This window comes from Hypoxylon fragiforme, assembly GCF_022984875.1.
Source record: "Hypoxylon fragiforme strain CBS 206.31 chromosome Unknown GGS25scaffold_3, whole genome shotgun sequence".
Lineage (NCBI taxonomy): Eukaryota > Fungi > Ascomycota > Sordariomycetes > Xylariales > Hypoxylaceae > Hypoxylon > Hypoxylon fragiforme.
The window spans coordinates 2,740,556-2,757,547 of NW_026054758.1; the positions used below are offsets into that span (position 1 = coordinate 2,740,556).

The window sequence follows — 16,992 nt, forward strand, 5'->3', positions numbered from 1 at the left end:
CAAGGTTCCGTAGACAAGTAAAAAAAAAGTGAGCATAATCGTCCCGTCGTTAGAAAAAAGCCGTATCAAGTAAAGGGGTAAGTAAACAGTTCAAAAGGAACAAGTAAAGCGTAGGTTAACAGGAAGGGAAAAATGGATCGAACTTCCGGTTCCCAGGTTCCATCTTCTTCGAGGACGGTGTATGGTGGGGAGAAATGGCAAGGCAGCAAAAGAATCGCAGATTTCACCTCATCATCCTTCTCGTCGAGTCCAAAAATACAAGGGGTGTAAATCTTAAGAAAAAAAACCAAATGGGTATGTGCATTATGCTTCATAAAAATCAGACATGAATTGCGAGGCCTTTCTCGTATCCATAATCTCGATACCACGACTTTTTCGTAGTGAAAATGTCGTAGTCAACCACCAGTCGAGCCCTCAAGTCTGTCTCTGTTCGGACTTATCGGCGCGGCAACCTACCTGCCTAGGTAGGTTAGGCACTAGATAGGCAAATAAATCCTGATAGCGTTGCTGAAAGCCAAGGGCAATCCACATTCCGCTAGGATCTATGGACAAGTTTGGAGGCTTGCTCTGTAGCGACGGTGATCGCTAACCAGCCAAATTATCGGGCATAAGGTCGATTCATAAGCGCTATTTCCCGCGCAATCTCCCCCCACTCCAGCTCTCTCCGGAAGCCACCTCCAGGGCCATCGACATTACTCTCACCCCTTTGGCGCTTAGCCTGGAGCAATTCCTCCCATTTGAGGAGTTCGTACGCGAACCGTAGGTGAGGCTGGATGATCACATTAAGTCGTCTAGCCCGAACAAAGCAGTATGCGCGTGGAAAAGAGAGATTCAGGCTGCGCATGACCTCAGCGATGCAGATAGTAGCACTTCGCGACACGCCCACACGGCAGTGGACCAAAGTCGCAGTTCCGTTGCGCCGACCACGATCTATATGTTTATGCCGAAAACGGCTCTAGTCAGCGAATCATTGCGGGTCTTTCGTGATGGATAGCCCCATACCCCGTCCCATACCCCGTCTTTGGAAGAGGGTCTTGGTAACGTAATAACACTCACACTATATAGTGTGCGTGCTTAGGGTTGTGGGAAAGTGGGAAACCAAAAATAAAACGTACCGATAAATTCCATGCACTTCTCAAATTCCTTCGTCAGCGGATCAATACCGTTATCCTGAACCTTCTCAACCACGAGCACATTATCCGGTCCCCATTGTTCCAAGTCGCCATCCCGCCACATGGCCGTCTCACCGACACTGAGGATCTGGCCAATACCCATCGCCTTGAGGAGGTCAGGGTTATTGGCATGTACCAGGTTCCCTAAATACATATAATCGACGATGCGGCTAGGGAACGATCCGTCGAGAGAAGTGAGCCATCTAGGCTCGTTCTTCACGAGGTTCGTGATTTCTAGGAGGCTCATGTCTGCACACACAGGCGATTCATGGAGCAATCGTGCAGCAATCGAAGTCAGTAGAGCTACGTCTGTTGGATAAGCGAAGAAGTTCCGCTTCATCTTCGTATGCAAGTCTAACCACGCTTGGTGAACCGGTCGGCCGGTGCTATAGCTGAAATAGGCTATGCCTAGCATCGTTGACTCTGTGTATCCGTCGGCACAGTGTATGAGGATCTTTCGCGGCCGGCACATTTCAACCTCGGTCGCCTCGGACACATCAGACATGCTCGAATCCCCGTCTATATCGGCATCTGATTTTGTTGGCACAGACCCGTGAGAGAGGTGCCAGAGCCACTTACACGTGTCCAAAATGCCGTCAGCTTCGGCGTGGGACCACGTGGGCGGGAGGATGCTTCCAGAAGAGGGGAAGTCCAGATGGAGGGGTGTCTCGTCGTCGCTGGAACCTTCAGCAATTGCCTGTAGGGCAGCTGGGTTCAGCCGACCAAGGTCACTGCACTCAATGAGGATATCATATCGCCGTTCCTCCTCACCTCCTGGGTCGAGGGTCGGTCCCATCCATACGTTTCGCGATATCTCTGTTGCCTTTGTCATCGCATACATCTCGGCCCGTTCCTGGTGGAAGAAGTCGACTACGGAACCCGTTAGGCGACCCTCAGAATCGGTTGCAACGATTCCGCTATGCTTATTCTCGAAGTCCATGAATGGGCTTACGCAGGTGAAAGTGTGGTATTTCGGGGCAGAGTCATGCTTCTTTCGCCATTTGGACTGCGCCGACGCGATCTCCCATCCCAGCTTACGAACTAGGCTAGCATCCTCGCCATATACAATGATATCGGAGGTAACAGCCGTTTTTGCTGCTTGGATCTGGAAGTTGCGAACTGAGAATCCTTCTCTAGGGTCTACCTCGACGAATTCTCCTTCAGAATCGGGACGCAGAAGTTCATTAGGAGCAATAGCCCCCTTCAGACGGGCAACAGAGAGGTCGCCGTCGGCCTTTACAACTGTAATGCCTCGCAAACAATTGGGCATCTGTCGCACAGATTTGCTTCTCGACATGAAAAATGTCTGCTGGATGTGATTGCTAGGATGTAATCCATGCAGCCAAGGAAAGACCTGGGAAGGGTCTGGCAGAGGTTGTCTAGAAATATAGTCCAAGGCTGCTGCTACGTCGCCAGGACTAATCTTATAGATTGCGAGGGATCCCGATTCCACACGCTCGAATTTGCTCGGCGGGCAAAGCAGGGATATCCGACGTGGTGCATCTTCGCGGGCTGGTGAAGGTGGTGGGGTGTTGGGCTCACGAACGGGTGCTGGTCCAGTGGGACATACGGGAATATGTTTATTTGGAATTGGAGCGGGCGCAGCACTGGATACCTGTTGGGTATTAATGGGTTCGATTGCGATTGGAGATGTTAGGGTGACGATGCTGGATGCAGAGCGATGTGGTGGAACAGGTCTCGGGAGAGCAACCGTCGTCATTGTCCTACTCATAGTACTAGTTCTTGAGCGATAATGCCTACTGGAATAGTTGACAAGAAGGAAGTTTGTTGGTGGCCTCGTGCCTCATATCAGGGCCAGGTCTCAGAGCTCAGACAACAACCGGGGGGGAGGGATGTTGTGTTGCGCGTGATGTGCTAATGCTAAGCGTAATTTGCGGGGAGGTGGATGAGTGGAGGGAATTGGGGGGGAGAATGAGGTAAATAGCGGGGGGATCTTTTTTAGAGTTGCTGATGGATTCGGAAAGCGATAAGGTTGGAGCCCAGCTGGATCCTGTAAGTTCCAAAGTTAATTCAACTTATTTAGAGTATCTAGAACCCTAGATACGTTATCAAAACCAAGGTTGTGTAAAAGTAGATTTGTGTAAAGGTGGCACGCTATTCACTCGTAGCTCTTGTCCATCTGCCTTCTTTCATTTTTGTTGTCTTTAATAAGAGAGGGGAAAGCAAAGGAGGGGAGGGAGGGAGGGAGAGACGTTAGACTAGTGTTATAGGGAGAATAAGGCGGGAATTTTGAAATACCAGGAAACCTTGAGAAGCAAGAATCCAATAATAGGGTACTTACCTAGAAATACAGAAGTCGAAGATGAGGAAATGAGAAAAAAGGTATGTATGTAGAAAGTAAAAAGGGAAAAAAGGGCAACAGTTGTTAAAAGTAGCGAGAAAGATATCTACCTACCTGGTAAGTATCTACGTAGTAGGGTAGGTAAATAATGTGAAAAGGGTTGGCCGGAGTGCATATCAAGGTTGTTTCACGCATCTGGTCGTGTTGATTGGGAGTTGTAGCCTTATCGCACATCCCTGGTATACATAACCTAGTAGTACTAAAGTGCAGCACAATGCCGTGTAGTGTCTAGTGCTACCACCTTGGTAGTTGGTAACCTTACTACAAGGTACAGTAGGTACACCTGAGGTAGTCAAGTAAATCCCCCAGTAACGAAACAGCGACCAGCGGTAGATAAGACAACTTGATTTGATCGATACCCTAAGGCAGGTATACCCTAGGCAGGCAATGGTGCCAGATTGGATCGGATGGGATCATGGTGGTTAGTATCCCCTCCATCCCCCTACACTAAAGTACCTTTTAAGGTTCAATCAATGTTGTTTATACCTAGGGTAAGTTACATAGATCTACCTATGATCCCTCCCCTCTTGAGTCCATCTAGATTTTGATTACGTACATGTGCTCTTCATTTGTACACTTGTTCATTCCGTTTACTATATCAATAAGATCTGCTAGACTTTGTCTTTGTGTTTCTCTTCTGCTGGACTACGTAAGATACATAACAAGACACACACTACGTAATAGGTTATGTACATGTATGTACTTCGTAGTATTCTACTTAGATCACGGGTAAGATATACATATGTAACAAATTACAGCGTTTCGTTGGTGCTCAATGCCAAGACAGAATGCATTATTAGCCTTGGCCTCAGACAGGCCTTCCCCTCTAAAAGAAAGACCCACGGTTCTAGTTAATTGTTGATCAATGCCGAGTGGAGTGCATTCCCCCCTGTTCCAAAGATCACATCCTGAGACAGAGCTTGAAGTTGAACTAGAAACATTGAAGTTGACAAAGGGTTGGAAATGTGATACACGTTCAGCTGCAAGCACGTGCTTCTTTCCACTTGAACTACCAATGTTGGCAAAAAGAGAGAAGTAGAAGAAGAAAAGAAGGGCATTTCAATTGAGTTTGCTAACTACCAGGGTACCCTACACTACCTAGTACCCTGCCCTAAGTATTTAAAGTGACCTCCCGACGTACCTACTAAGTACTTTAGTAACCTTTAAAGTTCGAGGTTGCTTCAACGTTGAATATTCAAGTTCTTGATAGGCCGTCTTGCCGCCTGAAGGGTCAACCCATGAGTTCAATGTTTTAACAGAAGTGACCTGGCAACCTCTGGCCACGACGACATACATGAAAGGGCGGCGTAGTACATACCTCCCTACACCAGACATAGATGCCGTTTGTACGTATGTACTACAACTTTCACATCTTATGTACATATAGTTACTACATACCTACATAAGTATGTACATCAATAAGATGAGGAATACATGCCAATGGCATGGCTGACAAGTGGAATGAATGGGGGACAATCCAGCATCGTCGATGCTACAACCCCCGATGTACTAAAGACATAGTTGACCAATCAAGGAGATAGAGACCCCGCCCCAGTGCAGCACCCCATCTCCCACTAGGAATATGTAGTATGTATCTTGGACCCAATCGTTAGGGACTTGAAGAGAACGACCACAGGAATAAGCAACCGTGGTTGTACTAGTCTGCAATACACATCAGGGCCATTACGACTATCGCCACCGAACTCTACCTTCTACCCACCCAATCGAGGCTTCAACGTTGTTGTCAAAGCGATTAGCAATTACACGCACGTATTAATGCAATTTGGCCATTCAGATACTCAGAATATTGATGGCCAGTAGTTTTATACATACATATGTAGGTTACATATGTATAGTAGTTTACCACCTAGTAGGGGCCTACCTGATGCAACCTGCAGCTTGTACATTAGTAGCTGCATCCGTTAAGATCTCCAAGTTGATATCAATTGCGTCTATTCGAGCTCTTACCTCTTGGCCATTGACTACTAAAGAGGCAAACACACATATTGGGATTTAGAGTGATTCACCTAATTAGGTAGGTAGGTATGTAGGCAAATACAAATTTGTGGTATATCTGCAGTCCAATTCAACTATCACAAGTTCCTGGGTAGTACTGGGTATTACCAGATTCAATGTTTATACACGTATTCCTAAAGTTGTGAGGCAACTTATAGTATTGAATACCTTAGGTAGGCATGTAGATGGGCTTTGCTCCCATTACGCGTACTTGGGCTATAAAACTTTAGCTTTATACCTAGTAGTGCTGGAAGTAAATAACTTCAATGTTGCTTGCTGACCTAGGGCTATATGATATCAATGTTTATCATTCAGTATGCCATCATATATTGCGTATGTAGTTAGAGATAGCCCAACTTAACCTTGATAGTTTGGACATCAATTGAAGTTAGCTGCCGGATATGTATATCATCTGAGCTTGGGTTGCAAGGTCTAAGTAAGACGTCAAGTTCCAGCTTGCGACTGCAACACAAAGACAGATTCGAGTGGCTAGATGACTATCTTGAATTTGCGTTTGCCTCGAAATGCTATACATTCTTTGAGTAACCTATTTTTCGGTCCATAACTTGTTTGGCAGTAAGAATGAGATTATCAGACATTGTCCTGACTTTCCTTGCATTAGTTATAGCAATTCCAAAGAGATTAGTAAGTCATGGAGATGGAATGGTTTGGTTTGGTTTGGGGAACGTACCTAGGTAGATAAGGCATGATAAACCAACTTGGAAATCGATAACTTATGTAAGTTTCTCTTGAACCCGAGAAATTTAAGCGTGGCGGGGCGAACTACTCACTGCAGTGCTTAGGGTACATTGTATGTAGTTAGCAGCCACACGTAGACCCACAGCGGAGGTAAAATGAGGCATTGAGGCTTAAGCTTGCTTCTTACATCCCGTGCCATCCATGACGTTCCACTACCAATTAATTTATTCCTCCAGTAACCACGTCACCGCCGCATTACAAGCGCATGCATATGCACATGGTACCCTACCTTTACCAGCTGAGCTGTCCCAGCATGTATGTTGTTCCAGTTGCTCCAGGTACCTTTTCTTAGTTCTTTTTCCACTACGAGCACTACGAGATAATGTACAACTACACAACTTATACATACTTGCCTCGATTTTAAATCACGACATAATTACCTACATAGATACGCATTCGGCTGTCGTGAACCCATTTTCAACAGATTCATCCACACTTGCACTCTCATTTACGATGCTTTTCGTCTTCATGTGCAACTAGCCGTCTCTACCTAGTACCGACTGATCCGCCGACCGACAAATAATTTCTCTAGGCACCAACATTCATTGATTCTCCGGAACATGCCTTTCTTTATACAACTACCTGTCCATCTTGAACACGGTAGCCTTCTCTGTAAGGGGAAGAGGATATAGACATTTCATAACCACAAACCCGCCCTCTCTATTTGTCCATAAGCGAAATCCAAGTACATAATCCTAATACTAAACTGGCAATGCCTTCCAACACTCTCATCAACTACGGAGAAGCTCCGAAAGCACACAGCTATGGATCGAAATGTCGGCTTGCTCCATTATCCCACCCACTGGCATCGTCCGGTGTCGATGATATTCCGCCAGTGAATGCCCAATACTTCTACCTATCTTCCATGCCCATAGACGATCCTCTTTCTACCACTATCGCTGCTACTACCGACCCGAAATCTGCGAGAAGTAGCCTTCGACCCTTCCGCCCTGGAGACAATAACGAACTAGAGAAAGCTTGGCTGGGTCTTTCTTCCGATTTTTATCGCGACAACCACACAAACGCCCGACTAAATCGGCCTCCTATCCCACCTCTCTCTATAACAATTAGCGAGAAGCTACATAGCATCGTGCGTCGGTTGGCTATACAGCATGCCGAGAAGCACGCACGCGAAGGTCCTTCGCGGGAAAGGGTAAAGCCCTCCCTTGAAGCTCTTCCAGAACCAGATGCTGCCTCGCTTTTATGCTGCTCTGAACTTCTCGTTGATATTGGGGTTGCTTTACGGACATCATTTTGCGCTGTCGCCAGGCGAAAGCAGCACATGCTCAACCAAGACATAGTCGCCCAAGCGATCATGAGTGAGATGAACACGCTACATACTGACTCGACAGCTACTGTCACAGAACGACACGCACGATCAAACAGCGTACCTCCGAGTCAATCTCAAAAAGATCCCATGTTAAGGTCAGGTCAAGTTAACGAGCATACTAGCAATCGACCTTTAAGCATGATATTGCCGTCTCAAACGGCAGCCGACAGAGGTATCAGTATCTCAGTTCCTACGAAGCCATCGTTTGTAGACGATGGGATTTCAGGTAGGCCTTTTGTCCGCGTAGGCACGCCGGAAACACCTACTTTCTCACCGCCGGCATCACTTCCAAGAACCACTATACGACCGAGCAGGTTGACCGAAGAGATCAAACCTGATAAAACCCAGTCCCATCAATCTTCATCGACTGGTAGTCCATCCTTTTCACCCATGCCTGCGGAGACTTCAAATGCGATTTCACGTGAAGTGACGGTTGGTGTTTCCAGGCTACACGAAGTGTCTCTTCCTGCTTTGCAAATGAAACCTATCTATTGGTCCCCTGTCAACGATATTGCTACAGTGTTTCGAGCAACCTGGTTTTATAGGTACTGTCCTCGTATCTTAGCAATAGGGTACTCTCACTAATTCAGCGCAGAGATGATATGAGACCTATTGATCCCACCGTAGCTAACCAACTTGAAGCTGGATACCGAGAGCTCAAGCCCCACACTGAGACCTGGAACGACGAGCTTAGATGTGCTGTAGATGTTGGTCCTTTGGGCGAGGAAAAAGTATCACACCCCTTGTGGCCGAAGGCAATAAACAAAGCCTCTAGGAAGACCGACGATTTCGTGGAGCCACCTATATCTAGCAATCCCTTCTGTGCAGCCCGTTGTTTCTGTGGCGAAGCGGCAGCAGAAGGTAGTCTGATATCGACTCCAGATGAGGATGAATCCCCTGTCCCAACGCACAAGAAATTTGAGCAATATCATGTGATTTACAAAAACGCGACTACAGCGTATTTGCTTAAGCCAAGTTTGAAGCCCTCGGCATATTACGGGCGCCGACCAGTAGCGAAGATAATGAAAGGATTCACTGTTGGTATCCCTGTGGTACGAGGATTTGATTACGAGGCCTGGATGAAGAAGCATGAGAAGAAGCAGGGTCAACAAGGTCAAGAGGGCCAGAACGTAATGGCGATGGCCAGTGAACACGCTAGTGAACACCGAGAAGAAGGTGGCCGCGATGTCTGCCCAGCTTGTCAGTCCGACGAAGACCGTGCGCATGTCTCAGATCTAGTTCTGGTTGTCCATGGTATCGGTCAGAAGTTAGCCGAAAGAGTAGAAAATTATCATTTCACTCACGCCATAAATGCCTTCCGTCGAGCCATCAATATCGAGCTCCGGAGTGACGCGGTTCGAGGGGTCCTAAGAAAAGGCTTGAATGGTATAATGGTTCTTCCCATCAACTGGAGGCAAAATCTATCGTTTGAAGACGGTGGGCCAATGAAGGAGGAGGACAAGGAACATTATACGCCTGGCGGCTTCACGCTGAAGGATATTGAGCCCACGACTATCCCCGCTGTTCGAAGCATGATATCAGACGTCATGTTTGATATCCCGTTCTACATGTCACACCACAAACCGAAGATGGTGGAGGCCATGGTCAGCGAAGCAAACCGTGTATACAGACTCTGGTGCCGAAATAACCCAGGTTTTGCAGAGAAAGGAAGAGTTCATCTGATAGGTCATTCGCTCGGCAGCGTCATGTGTATTGAAGTGTTGTCAAGGCAGCCGACAGTCGCACCAGTCCTACAGCTCACGAAGCAACCTGAGTTGAAGCATTTCGAGTTCGACACCAAGAACCTCTTCCTCCTTGGCAGCCCTGCCGCTTTCTTCCTGCTGCTCGAGAGAGGTGCATTGGTGCCAAGGCGAGGCCGCCGCAAACCAGGGGCGGACCTGAGCGACGTTATGTCGAGGAATGTCGTTGGTGAAGCGGGACCTTTCGGCTGTATTGCTGTGGATAACATATACAATATCATGGCCCGGGAGGACGCTGTTGCATATTTACTCAACGGCACTCTAGACCCGATGTATGCTGCCAGCCTAAAAACTGCGTACGTTCCCAGTACATCGACGTCTTTTCTACAGTCTATGGGGAATGCGATGAAGAGTATTGTGCCTGGAACCTCCAACTCTGTCCCAGTAGGCGGGATAGGCGCCCCGGTCTCAAGGCCACCAACTATGCGTCTCCCGTCGCAACTGGAGCTCGAAGTCCACGACTTTACACGCGAAGAGGTAGCCGAGAAAAAGGCATTCTTGCTCAATGATAATGGGCAAATTGACTACTTCTTACGTTCAGGTGGTGGTCCACTCGAGCTACAGTATCTGAACATGTTAAGCGCTCACACGAGCTATTGGGTAAATCACGACCTAATCCGCATGTTATGCGTGGAGATCGGGAGGAATCCGGGCAAGAGAAATACTTTGCCCTCCATGAGGGCGATGAAGGTAGCGAAGAGGAATCATCCTTCAATGGTCTGAATGAAGATATAGATGGCTTAACGAATATATTTCACACTCCCCTTTTCAGCCTGGCGTTTGGGAAGAACTTGGATAGGAATGATAATGCGTAGACATCGGATACCCATCACTCCCCAATCTACCTACCTAATGGACACTTCTACAGTTTGCAGCAACAGAGCAATCAAAGATTTTAGAACATACTAGTATAATATTTACACTTTCCCCTAGCCAGCTATGTTGTGTTTGTAGCGGTGTAGCAAGTGGCATATCCCCCTATTCCAGAGGCTTTCGTTTCTATATCAGGTTTACTTGGTTGTCTTACGATGATATACTAGAATTAACTTCCTAAAGATACCTATGCATTTACCAATCTTTTGAGCGTATTGACGAATCTCACGCTCACAGCCTGCTCCGTAATAGCCTTACTACCTACCTACCTACATACCTACCTCCTATCTTTCCCCCCTTAAAGCGCATACACCTTCTTATCTCCCTGTCTTGCTTACAATAGAGAATCAAAGTCTTAGGGGAGAGAACCGACGACTGGAATAAACACAGTCTCCCCTTTCTTTCTCTCATTACGTAGTAGCAATTAGCAATCAAAGAGGCACATTGGATAGGACGAATAAATTCCCGTGTTCCCTCAACATTGAGGCAATGGTGTTTCACCCAACTAGCTGGTTGTGCTTTCATGTTTCCACGCAGGTCCCATGTAAGTAAGTACCCCATTTCCACATAGGATAGAGGCAGTGTATGCGTATATGTGCGTGTTTTATGACCAGCGAATAAACTTGTAGCTCTGACTTCACCTTTTTTTTCACGCATCTGTCTACCTGGTAGGTCCTGTGTATTGGGTAAGCAGGCACCTTCTAGAAGCGCTGACTGTGCACCTAAAGATTGTTCAAAAGTCCTTGGCTGCCGTATTTGGCGATGCCTTTTTTTTTTTTTATGTGTGTGCTTGCGTGCTTACCTACATATTTGCCACGCAGCAACACGACACACAGCGTTTCGTTAGGGTGTTGCTACTTCGTATCTTTTGCTGATTTGTCTACTTAGTAGATAGATAGATAGGTAAACGCAGAAAACGGCACTGCCGGTAATGTAATGATGTCAATGGTAAGCAGTACGGGACCCTCATCGCAGAAGCTTGGACATCGGCCACCTGGGTACCTACCTACCTTGACATATGAAGATGACCGCAAATGCTCAGCAGGCCGTAAGTAGGTACACACACGCACCACATAGCACACATGGCTACAGGGATGCCTACCTACATACACTACCTGCCTCGTAGATACCCTATCATCGTCATGAACTCCCATGACTCCCATTTAAGGTGCTGACAGGACCCAAAACCCTCCTCGTCTTCCCTGTCCCGGTGAGCTATATACAGCAACTCCGCAAGGGGGGGAAGCAAGGCTAACATACATGTACCTACTGTACTGATATACCGACATATGCAAGTAGGGTAATAGCCTTTCCACGTTTTGTTTTTTTGGCCTTCTTAGCACGGTTAAGGGGGACCGGATTACTCATATTTTAGAGGGTGGAGGATACGAGGATGGGGAGAAGGAAATGGTGAGAAAAGAACAAAGGGAAACAAAAAAAAAACTTGGGTAGGGTAAAAATGCTCACACACCGATGGCTGGTTAGAGTGAGCTATGTGTGATATGGTATAGGTAGTAGGGTGTAGTTCGGTACGCTATGGTGTGTGTGATTCAACTACATGTTTGTGCTTTTGCCTACGGTGATCATATGTCTACTAAGATACCTACCTACTCGACGCGCGTCGTTATTCAAGTCGTGACCGGCTGTCCTTGGGTTTTTACTTCTCCTTCGGTCAGGCTTGGAGACGTTAATTCCATGGTACCGAGACTCGACGCAAGTGTGTGTGTGTGTGTGTGTGTGTGTGTGGAAAGAGAACCAAAAAAGAAACGAGGGGGGCGAATAACTGCAAGAAACCTCCCGATACCGAGGAGCCAGAAAGGATCTCTGTATGGTTCTGGATCTGGTCTACTTTCCTTGGTAACGCCTTGTGATGGGAGACCTCGAGGGATCGATAACAAACAAGGCAGTTAGTTGGCTTACATACACGTGTGAAGGGCATGCCGACTGGTACGTCCTCGACTTGCTCAATCGTTGACCCTCTAAAGTAATACCTATGAGCAAAACCTGTAAGGGTGCTAACCTAGGTAAGTGTGAAGGAATGAGCCCAAAAAGACGGGTTCTTTTTTTGGACGGTATATCGGTGATCGAAAAGGGGCAAAGTAGAAAAGAAAAAAAAAGGGGGCGCTCTACTTACTACCGGTTCTTGCCTCCCCAACACCTTAACCTTATTGATCATGCGGATGAGGAAAGTCGGCATTGTGGTGTGGCACAATGCAGATTATAGCATATTACTTCTCTGCCCTACAGATTAAACTCGTGTGGAAACACGTCCCACGAGCGGTTCCTCATGGACGCGCCCGTGTGTCCTGTGCCCCATAAGGCAGGTCAAGTACTGTCGTCTAATTTGTGTATGTAAGCATGCCGTCGCCTAGGTACTATGTAGGCTATACACACCTCAACACATCTTGCCGTTTAAGGCAGTTGTAAAGTCCATATAACGATGTGCCCACCCAAGCGTCTCGTGGGCCAATGAACAGAGCTAGACATGCCAGGAGACTTGGTATACACTAGAGGCAATTTCTTTATGCAGTCTTGTTTAGTCACCTAGGTATTAGGTAGGTATGGATCGAGGTCATTTACTTGACACGAGTATACTGGATTGCAGCTCTGTTTCGGTTAGGTAAGGAAATATAGTATTTTAGGGGGGCATCGCTTGGAAAGACAAGACGACAACGATACTAGAGCTGGGAAACAGACATCCGCCCCATAGTCGTCAGTTAAACTGGCGTGTTGTTTGTGGTGTCAGGTATCGAGGTTAGGTACCACCACCAGCCCTAGTAGCCTACATCTTGATAGGCATGCTTGGATCCCCTATAGAGTGACATAATCAAACTTCACATAACTAGAAGAAGGAGAGGGGATCACAATCTGCTCCTGGCCTGTAACTCTGGCCAGGGCCTCTCTCTCTCCCCACGATGCGTTCCTCAAGGAGCTTTGCATGGGATTGATTCCTCGCCACAGTCGTCAGGTGTAAGGCTGGGAATCCTTTCCGTCTCCCAAAAGGTCTAAGTACAAGAGAGAAGGATATGTATGAGGGCTAGGTAAGTTGAGGGTTTGCTGTGAATGGATTGGGTATACCTAGAGGCGGAAGCGGAAGCGGTAACGATTCGACGGTGATAGGATGATTAGCAAACCCACCATTACAAATAAAAAACATGATTTAAAATGACTTGGGAACATAGTTCGCCTCATCCTTCGGGTCCCACGATGGTGGGAACGCATCGTGATGATACTCGACCGGTGTCTAGAAAAGGGGAGGGGGGTAGAGTCAGTTGTCGATGTGGTTTTAGACCACGCCCCCCCTTTCCTTTTCTCTCTACCTTGTCGTGTTTATTCTCTCCTTTCACACCCCCCCCCCTCCTTCTTGTTACTTCATAGTTAGTCGCTTTGCTCTAGTTCTATTATGTAGTCCACATGGTAATTCGAAATCCTCGTTCGCCAAGAGTCCTGAAATAGTTTTCTCGTGGACTCTCCTTTCCCAGAACCGCAAGCCGAAATGCAGGTACCACGCTCCTGCTGTGGATTACAACCATGAAAAACCGGCATTCTCATATGTTGACATGTATTTTTTGCGCCCTTCAAGTACCGGCGAGCAGCGTCCCCCGGTACACTGCATAAGCAGATTTCGATTTCAGGACGAGCGTAGGTAGGTACATACTGTATCTTGTCTACTAGTGTAGGTAGGTAATGGAATATGGCCCACACACCAAGTCCCCTAGTCCTATTGTGCGTACGTAGGCGCTCGTGCCTTGATAAGTAATCTGGGGAATGGCGGCGCAGCATGCTCCTTCGAGTCGAGCCCATCTACAGGCCTTATAGACTACCTTGTAGTGTGGACAGTCTCGAGGCTGGGAGACATGTACACGGGAGTGGGCTCGAACTATACACGAGCAAGGAAAGGCCCCTTCAAGTGCCGTTTCCGCCTCGTGTGTAGCCGACGTTTAGCGCGCGGAAGATAGCCTTGCGGATATATCTCATCTTCTACATATCTATGCCTCAACAAAGGCTACAATAACGCCCCCCCCCCCCCCCCCCCCCCTACCTAGTCTTCGTCCGCGCCTCACCGGATATACGCTGAAGCTCCTACGCCATAGCTAGAGGCTGCTGGGTCGAGTCGTCATCGAGGCACGAGTGATCAGTATGATTCGATCGATCGAAAACGCATGAAGATGTAAGTTTCCTCGGTAGACACACACACACACACACACAATACGTACATGGTAAGGTGAGGAAGTAATAGGAGATATTCTTGAAAAAGGGGATGTGAGATGTGAGATGTGAGATCGTTGTAACCCACTCATCTCTCTTCCTTCATCTGCTTACCACCTACCACCTACCCCCATCTTTGGTTGTGTCCTTGTAAAAGATCTTTTCTTCCCCTTTCTCTCTCTCTCTTTGCCTCATTCGTAAAGTTCCATTATCTCATAACTCATAACTCACAATATCATTCGACCTCGTCATGATCGAGTTGAGATTGCCAAGACGATGGAATGGGGCTGTATAATACATACATAGGTAGTGCATACAACTTGTATTTGCATGTATATAGTAGTATATATGCACCTAGGTAGTAGCAGTGTACAGAAGTACACAACTACCGGGTTGGGACAGCAGGTATCAAGGTTATGATGTATTCGCACGTGGCTCTCAACCCCTGCACCCGCAACGAGGTGGTACCTACCTGCTTAGTGTCTCACGTAATCTACTTTGTATGTGAAGTACCTAGTTACATGAAACTTGTAACTACTAGTTACGTCCATGGTCAGTATTGAACATTAAACTCACAGTCTCACACATACATACATGTACACACACGTGTAGTATCGATTTCATACATGCATATATTTACATGTACATACATACATACGTAGCAATATACTTTTGCTCATGCACCCGCCCTTGCGAGGATCCTAAGAGCTAGGAGTTGAGGAAAGACGGGGATTGTTAATATACCTAGCAGAATATCCATGGATAAGAGGATAGCGATGGAAGAAGGACGGTGAGCTTAATATTATTTTCTGAGCTACTACTATGCATATATCAAGTTATTACCTGGTAAAGGGGGGGGTTACCTACCTAGTAAAGTGGCATGTAGGCATGATCCAAGTTGCATTGCAATAGCCGGGAAAAAAGCAAAGCAAGTAAGAGCTTTTCATCAATGTTCGTGGAGATCGTCCTAGCAACAAATAGGTCTTGGGTGGTATCAACCATGTTACGTTGGCTGTATGTGTGTGTGCATCGGACGATCGGACGAATCTGCTTCGTCGCATTTACGATGCGAAAATCGCCTTTTCTGGTAGCCCGGCCCCCACCACAACCACCCCATGCCGCGCTAGTGTAGACGTCCCCCCCTGGTCCCCTGACTCTCTCTGACCCTGGTCCTGGTTCTGACCCTGGTGTCTAAGTTTTGGTTACACCTGCGATTTCTTCTAGAAGGCACGCTAGACAGCAGAGCCCGATGCGCTAAAAGATATATTTATCGCAACAGCCCAGGTACTACTAGTAGTAATGATCAGGTAATGATGTTAGTAACTACTGTACCATAGTACGTTACCAGGCTATGGATTGTACCATGGTATTCCGTGGAATCGTTGAAGGATTACAATAAAAACCAGCCACAGCCTCATTAACATAATCCGTCTATGACGGACATAACATGGCGTGTTTCAGAAAGTTTGGGATATAATAATATATCCTACGGATGAACCAGTGTTATTCCCGAAGCCCTAAAAGAGAAATAAAGAATTCATGTCACTCCAGATTGAAGGTTTCCAGGTTATGTAACTCATAGGTAACTATTACTAACCAGCCTCTTATCGTCTTGACTACTATTACAGGTATGTACATATGTAGGTATCAATATTGCTGTATGCATATATGCGTTGTATATAAGCTACCCAACTAGGTATCCCGACGACGCATCGAGCCTACAATACAACCCCATTCATTGATATTTTTCCCAATACATACACCCAAGGAACTACGTCATAGTTCCGCTGACCTAACATTGGCGGAGATCGACGAGCGGGCAACACGTGTGACCAGCAAGATAGGTAGGTAGGTACTAGACTAAGTAGGGATATATAGGACCCTACGTGAGAAATGGCGGGATCCAACATCGAATTATTCGAATCGATAATATACATAGTTATAGTTAGTATACACCTACACACGATACGACATCGATGATCTGGCATACATCAATACTATGTATGTAGTATATACATACATACATTTAGTCGCCGTGGCTATACAACCCCCCCAGGAAGGGCTTTTGTCGGACAGGCCGTTACGGCAGTTGGGGGCTGCAAAGGCTTCCAGAAGCCATCGAATCCATGCGACCCAGGTGGCCGTCGATTGACTACGTATGTATGTATGTATGTAGGCTTTTCACTCCTTCTGGCCTACTCAGGCAGGTAACATCAAAGCAGGTACCAAATTGATTAAGAAACGTACGTAAGAAATCAACCTCGAATCTCTTTGTGTCGACAAAGCAGGGTCCTGGAACTCTAGACTTCTTCTTCTTCTTCTTCTTCTTCTTCTACTCTATGCGATTTCCTACATACACTTGGAGGGCATAACGTGATTTGGGCTTCCTGTCACGCAGCGGCGTTGCAATGCATGCAGCTCTCGGATCATCGATCCCGGGTTGACGATCCCGAGGTTGCGGCGCAAACAGACGATGTATGTATGTAGGTACAATACATACATGTAGCAGGT

General features: G+C 46.9%; 2 protein-coding genes across 2 annotated transcripts; one reads left to right on the forward strand and one right to left on the reverse strand.

The window, feature by feature from the left end:
- Window positions 1–581: 581 nt before the first annotated feature.
- GGS25DRAFT_194825 (uncharacterized protein) lies at window positions 582–3,608 on the reverse strand. The gene is made up of 3 exons (XM_049256740.1): window positions 3,475–3,608; window positions 1,112–3,183; window positions 582–930 (listed from the first exon to the last, which is right to left on the reverse strand). Exons 2-3 carry the CDS (start codon window positions 2,902–2,904, stop codon window positions 849–851), a joined length of 1,875 nt encoding a protein of 624 aa, XP_049119175.1. The 5' UTR covers window positions 2,905–3,183; window positions 3,475–3,608; the 3' UTR covers window positions 582–848.
- A 2,871-nt stretch (window positions 3,609–6,479) lies between these two features.
- GGS25DRAFT_482581 (DDHD domain-containing protein) lies at window positions 6,480–10,658 on the forward strand. The gene is made up of 2 exons (XM_049260284.1): window positions 6,480–8,184; window positions 8,235–10,658. The coding sequence occupies exons 1-2, from the start codon at window positions 7,022–7,024 to the stop codon at window positions 10,120–10,122; spliced, it is 3,051 nt and encodes a 1,016-aa protein (XP_049119176.1). The 5' UTR covers window positions 6,480–7,021; the 3' UTR covers window positions 10,123–10,658.
- Window positions 10,659–16,992: the final 6,334 nt, after the last annotated feature.

Bases quoted from the DNA above. Each gene is read 5' to 3' on its own strand.
- GGS25DRAFT_482581 (XM_049260284.1), top strand. From the start codon at position 7,022: ATGCCTTCCAACACTCTCATCAACTACGGAGAAGCTCCGAAAGCACAC. The intron at 8,185-8,234 runs GTACTGTCCTCG...AATTCAGCGCAG, and splicing joins CGAGCAACCTGGTTTTATAG to AGATGATATGAGACCTATTG.
- GGS25DRAFT_194825 (XM_049256740.1), bottom strand. From the start codon at position 2,904: ATGAGTAGGACAATGACGACGGTTGCTCTCCCGAGACCTGTTCCACCA. The intron at 931-1,111 runs GTTTTATTTTTG...ATAAACATATAG, and splicing joins TGCATGGAATTTATCGGTAC to ATCGTGGTCGGCGCAACGGA.